The 14318-nt window shown below is 57.2% G+C and overlaps 1 protein-coding gene across 10 annotated transcripts in view; it reads left to right on the forward strand.

Annotated features, from left to right (window-relative positions):
* The first annotated feature begins 1782 nt into the window (after window positions 1-1782).
* Window positions 1783-14318, forward strand: part of ACSL6 (acyl-CoA synthetase long chain family member 6) — a 55572-nt gene continuing 43036 nt past the window's right edge. For 4 of the 10 annotated variants that reach the window (XM_036424223.2, XM_036424215.2, XM_036424216.2 and 1 more), the window contains exon 1: window positions 1783-1957. In XM_036424223.2, coding sequence (XP_036280116.1) covers window positions 1909-1957 — 49 coding nt within the window. In that variant the 5' untranslated portion in view covers window positions 1783-1908. Of the gene's footprint in view, window positions 1958-2272; window positions 2358-12426; window positions 12522-13358; window positions 13614-14318 lie in introns of those variants that run through there. The other 6 variants (XM_045576513.1, XM_036424222.2, XM_036424220.2 and 3 more) reach the window with 6 other exon arrangements.

The following is a 14318-nucleotide window of genomic DNA, read 5'->3' on the forward strand; positions in this document are numbered from 1 at the left end:
CTCAGTTAAGCTGTAGAGTGTCACAGCTCCAGCACAGGTTTTTGAATTAAAATATTTACAAGTAGCAGAGGCTTCTGAGGAAGAGTAACTGGATGCGCCATTCTGCAGGAGGCCAGGCTAAATGTGTCCCATGACATCACTCTAGGGAGGAGGCTGCCAGGAGCCATGCAAGGGCCTGGAGCAGTTCTATGGCGGAGTGCTGCAGAGGAGGCCTGGGCCTGGGCCTGGCTGCTTGGCTCCTGGGCCCCCTGTTCTGTGAAGAAATGCTTTGCTGGACCCTGGCTTATGGAGAAATTGTCTGCCCACCTCTCTATTCCTATCTGGTCTGCAGGGATACCTTCTTTCTGCCCAGTCTTCTGGTTTCCCAGGGGTCTCCTCCTGAGCACCAGCAGGTTTCAGTTAATGTGCTGCTAGTGAGTGTGGAGGGGGCATTCTGACAGTCATGTGACACCCTCTTGGAAGAGCCCTGCCCAACTTGGAACATGAGGGACTCCATCCAAATCTTGACTGGACTGTTAGAGATCCAGCAGGAGCAGCTTTCCCAGGTGTCCAGATCCTGCGACGGGGAAGACGGTGGAGGTCCTGCTGTAATTATGGGAAGGGTCTCATGAGTAGACATGTGCACACTTGCACCTACAAGGTGTACACAGACAGCCCTGGGCACACGATGCCATGTTCTGGCACTGCAGGCACAGGCCCCTGCACAAATCCGTGCCCCAGCTGTTGAGCTGTGAGCACACATGCACACGGGGTAGGTGGTCCCTGGTGGGTTTGAAGGGACCCCTGGCTCTTCCACCCTCTGCTGCCTGACCTTTACTCTCTGGCCTCCTGGCCTCTTCTTCCTAGGTCCGTTGATGCCGGCGCTGGGAGGACGGTAACATAGAGCCAGGGTTGGACTGCCTGAGCACTGTCCTTGGTGCTGGAGGCTTAGTGGACATGCAGGTTTTGAGAACAAGCACGGAGTAGTAGGGAGGAGTGACCTTGAAATTCACGTGTAGGTCAGGGCCCAGCAGAATATCTACACTTCATTCCGAATAACATAGGCTTCCTCCTTTCCATCACAGAACTGAAACAGAAGGTATCCAACCCTTCAGCCAGCAGTGTGCCGCTCTGTGGTAGGGGATGACTGTGTGGCCATTCATTGTAGCTGTGAGGTACGTAGGATTGTGTATAAAGATCACGTTTGCTCGTGTCCTCTGAGACACCTGTGGTGTGATTCCCTGTGGCTTCCTGTGACTACACGGAACCCCCTCTGACCTTGGGTCTAATCTTCCCATAGACCCTGCCCCTTTGCTGGAGCCTAGATAGGACCTCCGCCCCTTTCTCCTCTCTGCCTTGCAGACTCGACACCCAAGAGGATCCAGGTATCTGCAGATTCGGGTCTCAGGTCTGCGTCAGCGGGGGCCGGCCCACAGGCAAGTGTGCTTCCCAGGACAGGTGACCGCGACCCCTCCGCCCCCCGATCCTGCCCGGCCACCAACGCCAGGCGCGCGCGGTGAGATCCGCGCACCGGTGGGTGGGGAGGTGCGGCCGCCCCACGCTCCCGCACCGGTCGCCCATGCGCTGCCCTCCTGTCGGTTTCCCCAGAACGCCGGGCCCTGACGTTGGGGGCAGGGGCGGGGCGGAGCCCGCAAGCCGGCGCCGCGGCCTCCCTCCCCCGCCCGCCGGGGCCTCGGCAGTTCGGCTGCGCTGCGAGCTCGGCGCCCCGGACCCGCGGGCTGCGGGCGGGCAGGCGGGGGCTCCGGCGCGGCGCTCGGCGCTGGGCTGGCGGCGCGGGGAGGGGGCGCTGCGGAGCAGGGCGGGGGCTAAAAATACCCGGCGGCGGCGGCGCGGCGACTGCTGGACTGCGGAGCTGCGGGGCTGCGGGCCAGGGAGCTGTGCCGGGCCGGGCCGGCTCCGCGGACGGACATGCTGACCTTCTTCCTGGTCTCGGGGGGCTCTCTCTGGCTGTTCGCGGGTAAGTCCCTGCCCCGTCCTTGTCCCTGACCCCCGGCCCCAGCTGCCAAGGCGTCCCTTCACGCCCCACCCCCGCCCCGGGCCTCCCAGCTGACCACCCCCCAAATCCTGGCGGGCGCCGGGAGGGCTTGGGAAGCAGCTGGGAGGGTCTGCAGGAATTAGGGGCCTTGCTCTCTGCGACCCCACGACAACGTCCCTCCAGTTCTCGCGGCCCCCTCTCGCCTGATGGCGAGGACCATCAGACTAGGCCTTGAGCCCACTCGTCCCCCAAGACCCAGTCCGGGGACGGACTTAGCACCTCCTTGTCAATCTCTAGGGTCGGAAACCGAGGGTGTCGGCCCCAGACGTGCTGCAGCAGGTCAGCAACGTACCCAGGACTGACCTGGGGCTTCCTGATCCTGGTAAGGGGGTCTCCTAACCACCCGTCCCTGCCCGCCTCCCGCCAGAGTAGAGGTTTCAGCAAAGCGGGGTCCGTTTGGCTCCTCAGTTTTGACCAGGGCTTATGTCCCCATCACCCCCCACAGGAGTCACACTCTCACCCCTGCAGTCTCTCAGGAGGCCGTGGGCACCTCTTCTGCATCCCTGCTCAGCACTCCTCCCCTTCTCTCCACACACACCTGGGGTCTCCCCACAGGCCCATTGATCCACCAGGTCTGCGGCCTGCACCAGCCCTCCCCTCTGTGAGCCTTCTGTGTTATCACTAAAGGTCCCCCACCCCAGCCCCATCACCCTCCGGTGCAGATTCCGCCTGATAATGTCTGGGAAATGCTTGAACCTCAAACTGGTCTTACACCGCAGCTAGCCCAGAGCAAATGTTCTATGAATTTTAGTGTTTATTATTTTTACATTCAAACAGCGGCATCAGAGGAGGTAAAAAAAAAGATACCTTTTGAGCCAAAAAAGTGGAGGAGTCCACCCTTTGGAATTCTTACCTGAAACTTGGCCTGCTATTTAATATTCATAGCAAATCCTAGGAGGTTGGTGGTGCTTTCTGCTTTTTACTGAGGTTCAGAGATGAATTGATTTGTCCAGTGTTCTACGGATAATATCTGGAAGGCTGGGGTTCCATCTGAGGTTTTAACTGACCAGTCATTGCTAAATGTTTGGCCTGAAACTGGAACGTTAGTGGCCCAAGGTCCCCACACCCACTGCCCACTGCCCAGAGCCAGGCCACAGGGCCACCTCCCCTGAGCTGGGGAGCTGGGGAGGCCTCGCTAATCCCCTTCTCTCCCTAAGCTCCTTCTGTCTGTCGTGTCCACGCAGGCCACGCTGGGCCCGATGTGCTCACCCAGCAGGCAAGGTCAGGGCTGCAGCTGGATCAGGGGTAAGGAGTAGGAGTTATCAAAACGATGATGATAGCAACAGCCACCACTTACTGTCTCAGAGCGTTTCCCAACGTGTCAGGTGCCTCCCCGAATGGGGAAACTGCCTCACTGAGGGGCTGGACGGGACCATGGAGTAGGCAAACAGGGCGACTCTTGGTAAAGTGGCAGCTGCCTCCTTAGGGGCCAAACTTCTCAGTGGAAACGGGAATTTCCTCAAAGATGCCACACTTGGTCTGAGAGACAAGTAGTCTCCTTGGATAGAACACCCAGACGCCCACTGGGGCATTCCCAGGTCCCGTGTCCACTTTGCTTGGGACTTCAGCCTTTCTCTGGGGCAGAGGGGATTTCTAAGCTAAAACTGAGGACAAATTCTGCCTTGCAGCTCTCACTATCCTTTGCCTCAGCCAGAAACAGGAGACTCCCAAGGTGATGTCATCCTTTAGAAGGGTTATCTGCTTTTTTTAAATAAGGGTTATCTGGTTTTTTTTGCCACAATCTGGCCTCAGGGAGACAAGACTGCCTCTACAAGAGCCAGCCGGCTTCCACTCTGTCACCAGGGCCACCCCCAAGGTCGCAGCTGAGGCCTCCCACCTCCCCTTTCCTGAACCATGGAGTAGGCAAGCAGGGCGACAGGAAGAGCATGATGGACCAAAAGGGCGAGGGAGCCGCTGGAGGAGGAATGGGCTGGAGGAGGAATGGACTCTCTGGGAGAGGAAACCATGTGCTCTGAGCCCTGAGGGCGAGGGCTGCATCTGTCCTGCTCCCACCGAGGAAGCCAGCCCACATTTCACCTGTGCACTGAGTAGTAAACAGGGAAACAGATGAAATAGGTCCAGCATGAGTCAGATGCAGTGCCTGGTCTCTGTGCAGTCAGCACTCAGAGGACTGTGGGAGCAATGGACGGACACTCCTGCCTGCCTACGTGACACCACTGTGTAAAGTGGGAGAGTTTCTAAGAGGGCTCCCCTTTCTCTAGGCTGATGCAGCCCCATGCCCTAGGACAGGGCCCGGTCTGCTCAGCCATCTGCCCAGCCAGCAGTGACAGCCAAGTGGACCTTTGCAGCATCGAAGGGCATTTGTCAGAGGCAGGGAGGCCAAACTCCAGGTGGGGAAAATCAGGCCATCGGAGGTGTGGAGTAAGCACCGTGGCAGGGGGATGGGTCTTCAGGGTCTCGTGACTGGGGAGCCTCGGTTGTAGGTGGAAGTGGAGTCTGGGTGGGAGGGGGATTGGGAGAGGCTTTCATTTAGGGGCAGAGAAACCCTGGAGTAAGCTGTAGTGGCCAGGCCGAGCCAGCAAGGGGCAGTGCAGCCTGGGGGAGCAGCGGGCAGCTGTTGTGATGTGTGTGAAAATAGATGTGGCCCGAGGGCGGCCCATTTGAGGCTGAGCTCCAGGAAAGGGAAGGTGGGAGGCCTCAGCTGTGACCCTGGGGGTGGCCCTGGTGACAGAGTCTGGTGTGGAAGCCAGCTGGCTCTTGGTGTCCAGGGCAGGTGCAGGCTTGCACTGCCTGGCTCAGCTCAGCCCTATCCGATCTTCGCCCCCATCCTGAGCTCCCATAGGGTGGAGGACGGTACAAGGTCTGGGGCCATGCCAGAAGGCAGCTAGGACCTCGATAGGTGGTGGAACTCCAAGCAGAACAACTGAGAACAAACCTCGCAAAAGAAAGCCTGGGTTTGCACGTGGTGTACCATAATGTGGGAGAATTCTTACCCCGAGCCTTCTCATCCTACGCCGCCTGAGGGAGGACACAGGGGTGGCTCCAGTGAGAGCTCACTGACACCAGGGGGCAGCAGAGCAGGCCATTTCTGCTCTCTGGGTAGTTTTGTGTTCCTGTGATACGGGCTCAGAGGTTGACCTTCAGAAGGCTGAATGTGGCTCAGCCGCAGTTGGGGCCCAGGACTGTCCCATACACACAGCAAGCAGGATAAGTGAGCACGAAGCTCTGGCTTGTTTGCAAAAAGCGGCAGAAATGATAGGTGTTTGTATGCAAGAAGCTGCACTGTGTAACTAGCAGGTGCCTGGCACGTGGCAGGCACTCAGATATTTGCTGAATAAAGTGCCAGGGGAGGGGGGAGTTTTTTATGGGGGAAGTGCTGTTGCAGACATGCTGACTTGACTGCCGTTTCCCTGAGCACCTACCATGTGTCACACACTGCGTTCTACAAGCTCTCCCTTCATCCTCCCCACAGCACTGCAGTGCTCTCATCCCATGTAATAGGTGCGGCACTGAGACACAGGGAGGTTCACTGATGAAGCAGCTCCTCAGAGCTGTGAGCCAGGCCCCACTGTCAGACTCCCAGTCCAGGGAGGGGCCACCAGGTATGATCAGACAGCATCTGAGCCCCTTCAGCAGGTTTGTCAGGGCACAGGCGAGGGAGCGGTTCTTGGACAGGGGGAGGTTTAAGAGAGGACAGGTGTGGCCGAAACTGGTTTGGCTCAGTGGATAGAGCATCAGCCTGTGGACTGAAGAATCCCAGGTTCGATTCTGGTCAAGAGCATGTACCTTGATTGGGGGCACATCCCCAGTAGGGGATGTGCAAGAGGCAGCTGATCGATGATTCTCTCTCAAGGATGTTTTTAACTCTCTATCCTTCTCCCTTCTTCTCTCTGTAAAAAATCAATAAAATATATTTTTTGAGAGAGAGAGAGAGAGAGAGAGAGAGAAGACAGGTGTGAAGTGATAAGAGCAGTGGCTGGCACACAGGAGAAGGACTCATTGGTGTTAGCTAAAGTTATAGCAACGTGAATCAGGCCATCTTGAAAGGGGGCATAGGCTTCCCAGAAAGGAAGGGGAAGAAAAGGCAAACAGACCCTTGTGGGGAAAGATTGGCAACAGGAATGAGGGACACACTGAAGAGGTCACCAGGGCTGGTCTTTACAGGCCCTGGAATGCTAGGCCAGGCAGCGTGGACTTCATTCTGTGTGGTGACTGCATCAAGGACATACAGCCCAAACTGGGCACGTGGACAGCTAAGGTGACACTGTCCCTGCACCCCAGGAGCCATATGCATCTCTGGTGGCACACGTCCCACTGAACTACAGCCTTTGGCCTCCTCCACCAGCCCTTTGATCTTCTTGAGGGCAGGGCCAAGGTGCCTCCTCTCTATGCCCCAACTGAGGGCCGGGCACACAGTGTGCATCAGCATAATTGCATACATAACTAATATGATAATTTCCCTGAGAATAGCTTATTTTAATAACCAAAGGCCTGGTGCATGAGATTTGTGCATAGGGTGGATGGGCAGGGGTGTCCCCAGTAGGTGTCCCTCAGCCCGGCTTGTACCCTGTTGTAGTCCGGGACCCCTTGGGGGATATCCTCCTGCTGGTTTAGGCTCAATCCCTGGTGGAATCAGGTCTAAGCCAGCAGTCAGACATCCCTCTCACAGTCTGGGGCTCTCGAAGTCAGGGACCCCTCGCTCCTTACTGCCCGCCTGCAGCAGAGGCAGGAGAAGCTCCCACCAACCACCACTGCACTCACCAGCCATGAGCCTGGCTTCTGGCTGAGCAGTGCCCCCCCTGTGTGAACGCACTGACCACTAGGGGGCAGCTCATGCTTTGAGCGTCTGCCCCCTGGTGGTCAGTGTGTGTCATAGCAACTGGTTGTTCTGCTGTTAGGTCGATTTACATATTATGCTTTTATTATATAGGATTATATAGGCTAGGATTATGTTTTTATAAGCTATTTTCTCACCACAAGTCAACTAACAAACAACAAACCTTGAGTGTGCTCCTCCTAAGGGAGGTGCCGATGCCCGTATGCTAGAAGCAGTAGGGGAAAGCAGGTGTGAACTCCTGGCAGGTCAGCCTTCACTAGACGATCTTAGTGCTGAGAACCCAGAACAGAGGAGGAGCTGTTTGATGGATGAATGAATGACGGAACCTGCAGCTGTAGGGTGACTGGTTTCATCATTCATAGAGTCTCTGAGGACAAGAGCTCCAAGTTTCCAATCTCCCCGTAGGCTGGGAGCTCTGGCCAAGCAGAGCTGAAAGGAGGCCCCAGTCAAGGTCTACAGCTCACTGGATGGTCTGGTGAGATGACTCCACTCTCTACCTTGATCTGGACAGAGGGTCCCCCCCGCCCCAACAACCCCTTGGGCCCATGATGGGAGCACTGTGGGTGAGATGCTACTTTGTGGCCTAGGAGTTACTTCAGCATGCAAAGGGTGGTCCCCATCATCACCCAGCTACTCTCAGATCCCATGGTCGGTGTGGTCATTCCCAAACCTAGTTCCTTTGTATGGTTTCTGATTCACGTGAGGCTTGGGGTCTGTGACAGGCCAAAGGGGGAAGATGGGAGGTGGGCTGGGACAAATTCTGAGCCAAGCTGAGCCAGCTATTTTGAGACCCACTCTGTAATCTCAGAGCCTGAGGGATTTCAAATTCCAAGAAGTCCCACCTGTGTCTCTTCACCTGCTCTTCCTAGAGACACCTTTATTTTAGCAACTGCTGCTCCAAGCATTTTGCTAGGAGTGTCTATGGAGAGTTGGGGGTGGCTGGCTTCCGGTTTGCCATCTGCCCATTCAGGCATGCATTCTGAGATAGCTGCCTCCTGGGGCTTTAGAGCAGGAAGCCAGGCCAGGATGGTGCCAGTGAGGGAACAATCGGCATCTCAGTTTTATTGTAGATCCTGGGGATAAGCAAATCTGAGCTGGCACCTGTTGGGCCAGGAACAGACCTGGAGATTGATGGCTGTTGGAGGAATGAAGAGAGCACAGGTTGAATGAGCAGCTCTGGGACAGATCCCACTAACGAGCCCTGCCAGGAGCCCTGCCTTACTCCCAGGACCCGCAGCCTGGCCCCCTCCCAGGACCCCGCAGCCCAGAGGTGGGGCCCAGCAGCATTTGGTCCTGTGACAAAGTCCTGTTTTTCCTCCATTGTTGGGCCTAAGATTCCTCGGTGGGGCTCCTCCTGACCACCAACCCCTGTCCCAGCCGTGGCAATAAACAGTCCTTGGCAGATCCTGCCAAGTAGGCAGAAGGGCACTGGGAGGGACAGTGAAGTCAACCAGAGATAGAACAGCAAGGCAGCTAGAGGCTACAGGCCACTGACAGAGCTGGGGATGAGAAAGCAGCTAGAGCTTGGACAGAGAGAGCAGCAAGATTGGATGTGGGCCAGCCAGTGAGACTGGACAGGGGGCTGGTGAGAGGGTGGGATGGCGAGGCCCTAGAGTCCAAAGAGAGGTAGACAAGTCATCAGCACAGACCAAGGGCCCTCAGCTGGGACCCATCAGGCCTGCAGTGACCCCTTCACTTTGGAAGGGGCAGTGCTCTGGCCCCTAGAACTTGGCCTGCATGAAGCAACCTAGACCCAAGAACCCTGTTCAGTGGCTGGAGAACTGCAGTATTAATGTAAATTAATGTATTAATTTAGTACCTTCCGGCAGGTTGGATGTGGTTCTCAAGGGACACCTTCGACTCACCTGTCTCAGCCCCCTCCCTGCCTGCAGGCTGTCTCCCAAAGCCTGGCTCTGTTTGGGGTGCAGAGGGAAAGGGATGGGGGGGTGGGTAAGCGGGGGTGCGGTCTTCCCTGGCCAGCGGGCTGCTGGAAGAATTGGGTCCACGAGTCTCCGAGATCCTTGCCATAGCTCAGACAGCAGGGAAGCCTGTGACCTGTGAAGCCCCCTTTCCGTCTGAAGTGCCCTTTCTCCTCCTCCCCGGGGCGTGAACTCTCTGCACACAGCGTGGCCCCAACTAATAACAGGAAGATCCGGGGAGAGGAGCCCCGGGCTGGTCATCAGAGCTGGGCCCTGTTTTGGCGGAGAGGCTGACGAGGCCCGTGTCTCCTGCATTGCAGGTCCGTGGTGTGTCCACCAACCCTCCTGTTGGCTCAGAATGCCTTCTTAAGTGGTTTTGTCCCAGATTGCCTCTCAGACTAAATGGTCTTGCTGTGTCAGTGTCTCCTATTAACCGGAGCCAGTAGCATACTCCGTTGGGTACAAGACAGCTCCTGGTGACCCAGGGTGTCAGCAAGGCGGCATTTGTGAATGGGATTGAAGTCTGACCTTGCCGTGCCGTCTCTGTTGAGGCTGGAGTGTTCCAGAAGCTGGTGATGGCACACACAGGGCTCTGGGTTACCACAAACCCCACCCACGTCGCAAGGGCACTGGTGGCAGCAGCACTGAGTGGCAGGCGGAGGATACATGTGGCCTCCATCCTAGAGCCCTCTCTGGGCACTGCAAGGCCTGGTGTTTAACATCACACTTCCTTTCCCAATTCCTTTTCCCCCTTTACCATCAACACCATGAGACTTACCCAAGTTTCCTCATATAAAAATAAAGGTTGCTACCTCAGACCCATCCAGCCTTATTTCTGGAAAGGACAGAACCATCAGAGCGTCCGAACGGGGCCATCCCATTTCTTGGTCCCACTGCCCTGTCCTGACGGGGTGCTTGCCTCACAGAGCCCCCAGCTTCCTCTGGCAAATGGCGGGCCAGTGAGAATCCAAGTGATGGGTGCTCTCGGTGAGTCAGCGGGAGCAACGCCTAACAGCCTGCGCGGGCCAGCCAGGGCCTCGTTTTGCTTTGGTCTGAAAGAGATTTTTGTTTTCCGGTGAGAACAGCCCAGCCTGGACGGGCCGGAGCCAGTGGCAGGAATACAAACCCTTTCATGTGACAGGCCCGGAGTGGAGAGACGCAGGCCTGCCAGCAGCCGGCCCTCCCCTGCCTCTCCTTCCATTCACCCTGGCCTGGAAAGAGAGGCCCAGTCCTCCTCCGTGTTCCCTGCCCCGCTGAGGGCTGGGCTGCTGGAGCCCAGCATTAACCCTGTGGGTGCCATGGGCTCGCACCCACCAACAGCAGGACCCGGCAGCTGGGGCAGCAGCTACTGTGTGGCTCTGACCTCCGGAGGGTGAACCAGGAGGTGGCAGAGCCTTCACCCACCAGCACAGTGTTTGCTGAACTGAGTGCGATTCAGACTTGTTTCTGTTTGTGGCATTCAGGAGAGGAACTTTCCCCTGGGGAAGTCAGAAAATGGAGCTGTATCAAATGTGCAGAGAATTTACCTTTAACCAAAAGCAAAACTCTCTCTTCTCTGCTCGTTGCCTAGTCTGTGAAAAAACGACAATACCTGGGATGGTGGGGATAGGACCCTCAGGCAGGGATCTAAGGGCCCAGCTTGCCTAGGGCACTCTTGCATCTGGAAAGCCCAGGGTACTAGGTCAGGTGAGTGCCATTAGCTTGTGGCTCTGATTTCAAAGGCATGGGGCGCATAGACAGCACCAACCACAACCTTTTTCCTCCTGCAGCTAAATGGCCTCCTCCCAGCCTCAGCTTCCTGCCCCTGTCCTCAGTGCAGCCAGGCCTCTGCCTCCTTCCCAGAAGCCCACCATCTTACAGGCTCTTCCTGTGACTGAACAACCCCCTTCTGACTCTCCTTCCATTTCTCAGAGCTTTCCTTCCTACCTTGCTCCTCATCCTCTCTCTGCTCCCCGTCTCTGACCGGGGATGGGCTTTATGTTTTGTCTTGTGTGTGTTTCTCCTCAAAAGGGGCATTTTCGGATGCTCCTGAGTGAAAAAGTGAGCAAGCACAGCCCTCCCTTGCTCCCCCAGCTCGATGGCCCCGTATCCGAACAGGACTCTCCCTACTTTAAGGAGCTTCCCGCCAGCTGGAGGAGGTCACATCCTGTACCCTGCGGCCTGGCCACCTGCAGTTGAGCTCTGAGTGCCTGGCCCTGGCCGGAGCAGCCCGTGTTCCCTTTACTGAGCTTCTGGGGGCTTGTAGGGCTTGCAGTGTGTCACCAGTCTGGCCCCGTGGTGGAAACGGATCGCTGCTCCTGAGGCCGGGACCCTGGCAGCCCTAACGTGGACCAGCTGGTGGGAAAGAGGATCACGTTGCGGCCCAGGATTTGGCTGTCTGCACAGTGGGGCCTGGCCAGGGGGGTTCCGTCTGCTTGTGTGGTGCCATGGCCCTCGGTAGAACCCCAGGATCTTGGAGTGGAAAGAAGGGCCAGGAGGCCGAGACTGGTCTACACCCATCAACCCTGGTCATCGGACCCTGGAAATATTTCCAGAGGGAGCGCTGCCACTGTCAGCTCTGCTGCATTTCTTTGTTCTGAGAATTTTTTGGGCTTGATTTGTAGTAACGGCTTATCCCAGAGCTTACGAAAGACACTGTGTTTCCCTTTGCTCCTCTGTTCTCAAAGCTATTTATATTTTTCCGTTCCTGAACGTGTGTGAGCCTGGCTTCCCAGTGCCGTGCTCATGTGGGCTCATGGTCCCTGACCAGGTCGGTGTCAGGGTGAGTGAGGTGCTGGAGGGGTGCTAGAGTGAGGATGTGGGGGTGGGACAAGGCAGTGGAGGCTGCTTCCCACCGCGAGTGAGTGGCTGTGAGGAGGCATGCTCCCGGAGAGCTGGAGCTAGCTGGGACAGTGGCCCTCCCTGCACAGCGGTCAGATGCAGCCAACCTCAGCGGGGCCTTTCCACACTCAAGAGGCTTAATTGAACCTTCAGAGCTATAACCAGGCTCCTCGGGGAGGATCTGTGGGTGAGCCACCCCGTAACCCAGCAACCCTGACTCCTGGGCCCATCTCTCCTGGGGAATGTGAGTGGGGCTCAGGGAGGCTCTCAGGCCAACTCTGCCCCAGTCACTTGTGGTTCTGCGACTCTAATTAAAGCCCAGGAGGAAGGTGGAGGGAAAGCCCCTCTCACGGCGTAGACAGGTGGGTGCTGGGCCAAGGTCAGGATGTGATGGTGAGATTCGTGCTTCTCTTTAACCCGGCCCCTGGGCCACACGCTTCCTGGTGCAGATTTGCTGTGGCTCTATGGCCCTGGCATTCCGTGTAGTTTTCTGCCAGCTAGCGCTTTGGTTGTGGGCTTTCTGTCCCAGAAGCAGCCCCGAGAAGCATTAAAGGAAGCTTTTGTCTTGTTTGGAGGCATCTCTGAATGGAGACCTGCCAAGAAGGAAGGGGAAAGGGCTTCGTGGGCCAAAGGTGGGTCCACAGGCATCTGTGCCTTTAAAGCTTCCTCCAAGTGACTGGGGGAGGTTGGGTCCAGGGCCTGGTTCCCAGGGTGGGCAGCTGGTGCAGGAAGCTCTCCTCAGGTCAGGGGCTGAGCCATGGAAACTGCATCAGCCCCCGGGAAGAGTTGCACCGTCTATGGGCTCTAAAGTTGCTAGGCAGGTTGTACAGACGGCTCTCAAGAGGGAGCTCAGAGCACGGGGATGCTGGGATGGTCTTGATACAGAGGAGGTGAGTTGGATATGGGTGGACACCAGTGACTGGTCCTGGAAGGCTCAGAGGAACCCATGGTGAACAGGGCCTGGAGAGGGTGGGGTGAGCTGCGCCCTGTAGCCTGGACTTGCCTTTTCCTCTCTAGCCGTGGCCATCCCGTGCCTACTGTGTGCACAGCCACTCGCTGGTCATGGAAATTGGCTTGAGAATAGCCCACGCTGGATCCTACCCCCATCCCTTACTCTGTGGAAACAGACCTTGCAGGAGTGACGCCCTGGGAGTCCCTGGGACCTCAGTGTCCCAGTCTGTCTGCCAAACTTAGTTTTGGTTCCAGCAGGCCCAGGTGTGGATTTCCAGCTCCAGGTTGACCATCGCCCTAGCAAGCCAGGAAAATCTCTCCAGGCGGGTGTCAGGAGGACCGCTGTGCTGCCTGGGGTCTCTGAGCAGGTGTTTTAGCTGCCACTGCGCCCTGTTTCCTTCCTCTCCCCAAGTAGATGGGTGTGACCTTGTGGGGGTGGAGAGAGGAGAAGCCGCTGGGAGGGGCTCGCGGTGGAGTCTCCTAAACAAGATGCAGAGACCTGGCACCCCACCCCCACTCCCACTCCTCTCCACCCTTGCCACTCCTGCTGGCTGCAAGTCCCCAGCCCGTGGCTCAGGCCCTGCCCCTCGTCGGTGTCACAGATGGATGTGTAAAGAGGCTTTGTCCTAAGAAACCCATTTGGCAGGCTCCAGCACTGGAGGGGGTAGGGGGCATGCAGAAGGGTATGAACTGAGGCTCCTGCAACCTGGTAGAGTGGGAGTTAAGGCCGGATTGCTTGGCTCCGAGTTGATCTGAGCTAGCGCCGCCCCGTGTGCGGATGAAGGGGGGCGGGGGCAGAGGGGCCCTTCTCATAGACCTGCTCTCTGCCCCAGGCCCTGCCAGATCTGCTCCCAGGGCTGTCCTGCCCGGGAGCCTCTGCCACCACTGCTAACGCCACCAGCTTCCCAGAGCAGGCAGCCATTGCTGTCAGCCCTCCCCAGGAGGGCAGGCTTGGGGCAGGGACTTTGCCACTTTTGTGCTTTGATCAAGATGTGGTAAGTGCACCCCCTGGGCCCCACACCTCCTTTATAAATGGAGGCTGGTACTAGTGGGACCAGCTGAGCCGCCTCCCCAGGAGCCCGCGGAAAAGGTAGGGTGTGAATGCAAGTGCTTCTGCAAGTTGTTTTTGTGCCCTGATGGCTAGCAAAGGGATGGAGGGACCCCTTCAGCTAACTGCTGTGTGCCTGGTACCGCACTCTGTCCATAGGGGGGTTGAGATGAGGCCCAGAGCGTAAAATGACTTGTCCAAAGTCATGCAGCCATCAGGAGTCTGAGTCAGGATTTGGACCCAGGTCAGTCCAGCACCAGAACTCTCTAGGGGCCCTTTCCTTAGCTCGTTTGATGGGGACCCTTGGCCCCGGGAGAGATGGTGATTTCCCCACCCTCACCCCCACCCCCACTGGCTAGTCATGGGGAGCTGGGCAGGTTCTTTGATGATCCGGTGGCTTGCCTTGTGCTTCCCCACCCTTTCTGAAGGCCTCAGAGGTTTGCAGAGACCCTGGGCCATGTCACAATATGCCTCTCCACTGTAGGCTGACACAGAGGTGAGGTGGTGGTGATTCTAAGTGGAGGGAAGAATCTGAGGATCATAGAGGGCCTCAGGGCCAGCATGAGGAGTTTAGACTTTTGTCCTATTGCAGTGGGGAGCCAGATGAGGTTTTTGAGCAGTGGCATGATATAGGATCACGTGTGTATCTGGGAAGTAACTTTGGGATCGGTGTAAGCTCCTCTATTGCAGTGGGGAGCCAGGAGACGCGTGCGGAGGCTGGTGTGGGGGTTTGGCCTGCGCTCAGTG

The sequence above is a fragment of the Pipistrellus kuhlii genome, unplaced genomic scaffold (assembly GCF_014108245.1).
Source record: "Pipistrellus kuhlii isolate mPipKuh1 unplaced genomic scaffold, mPipKuh1.p scaffold_m20_p_8, whole genome shotgun sequence".
Lineage (NCBI taxonomy): Eukaryota > Metazoa > Chordata > Mammalia > Chiroptera > Vespertilionidae > Pipistrellus > Pipistrellus kuhlii.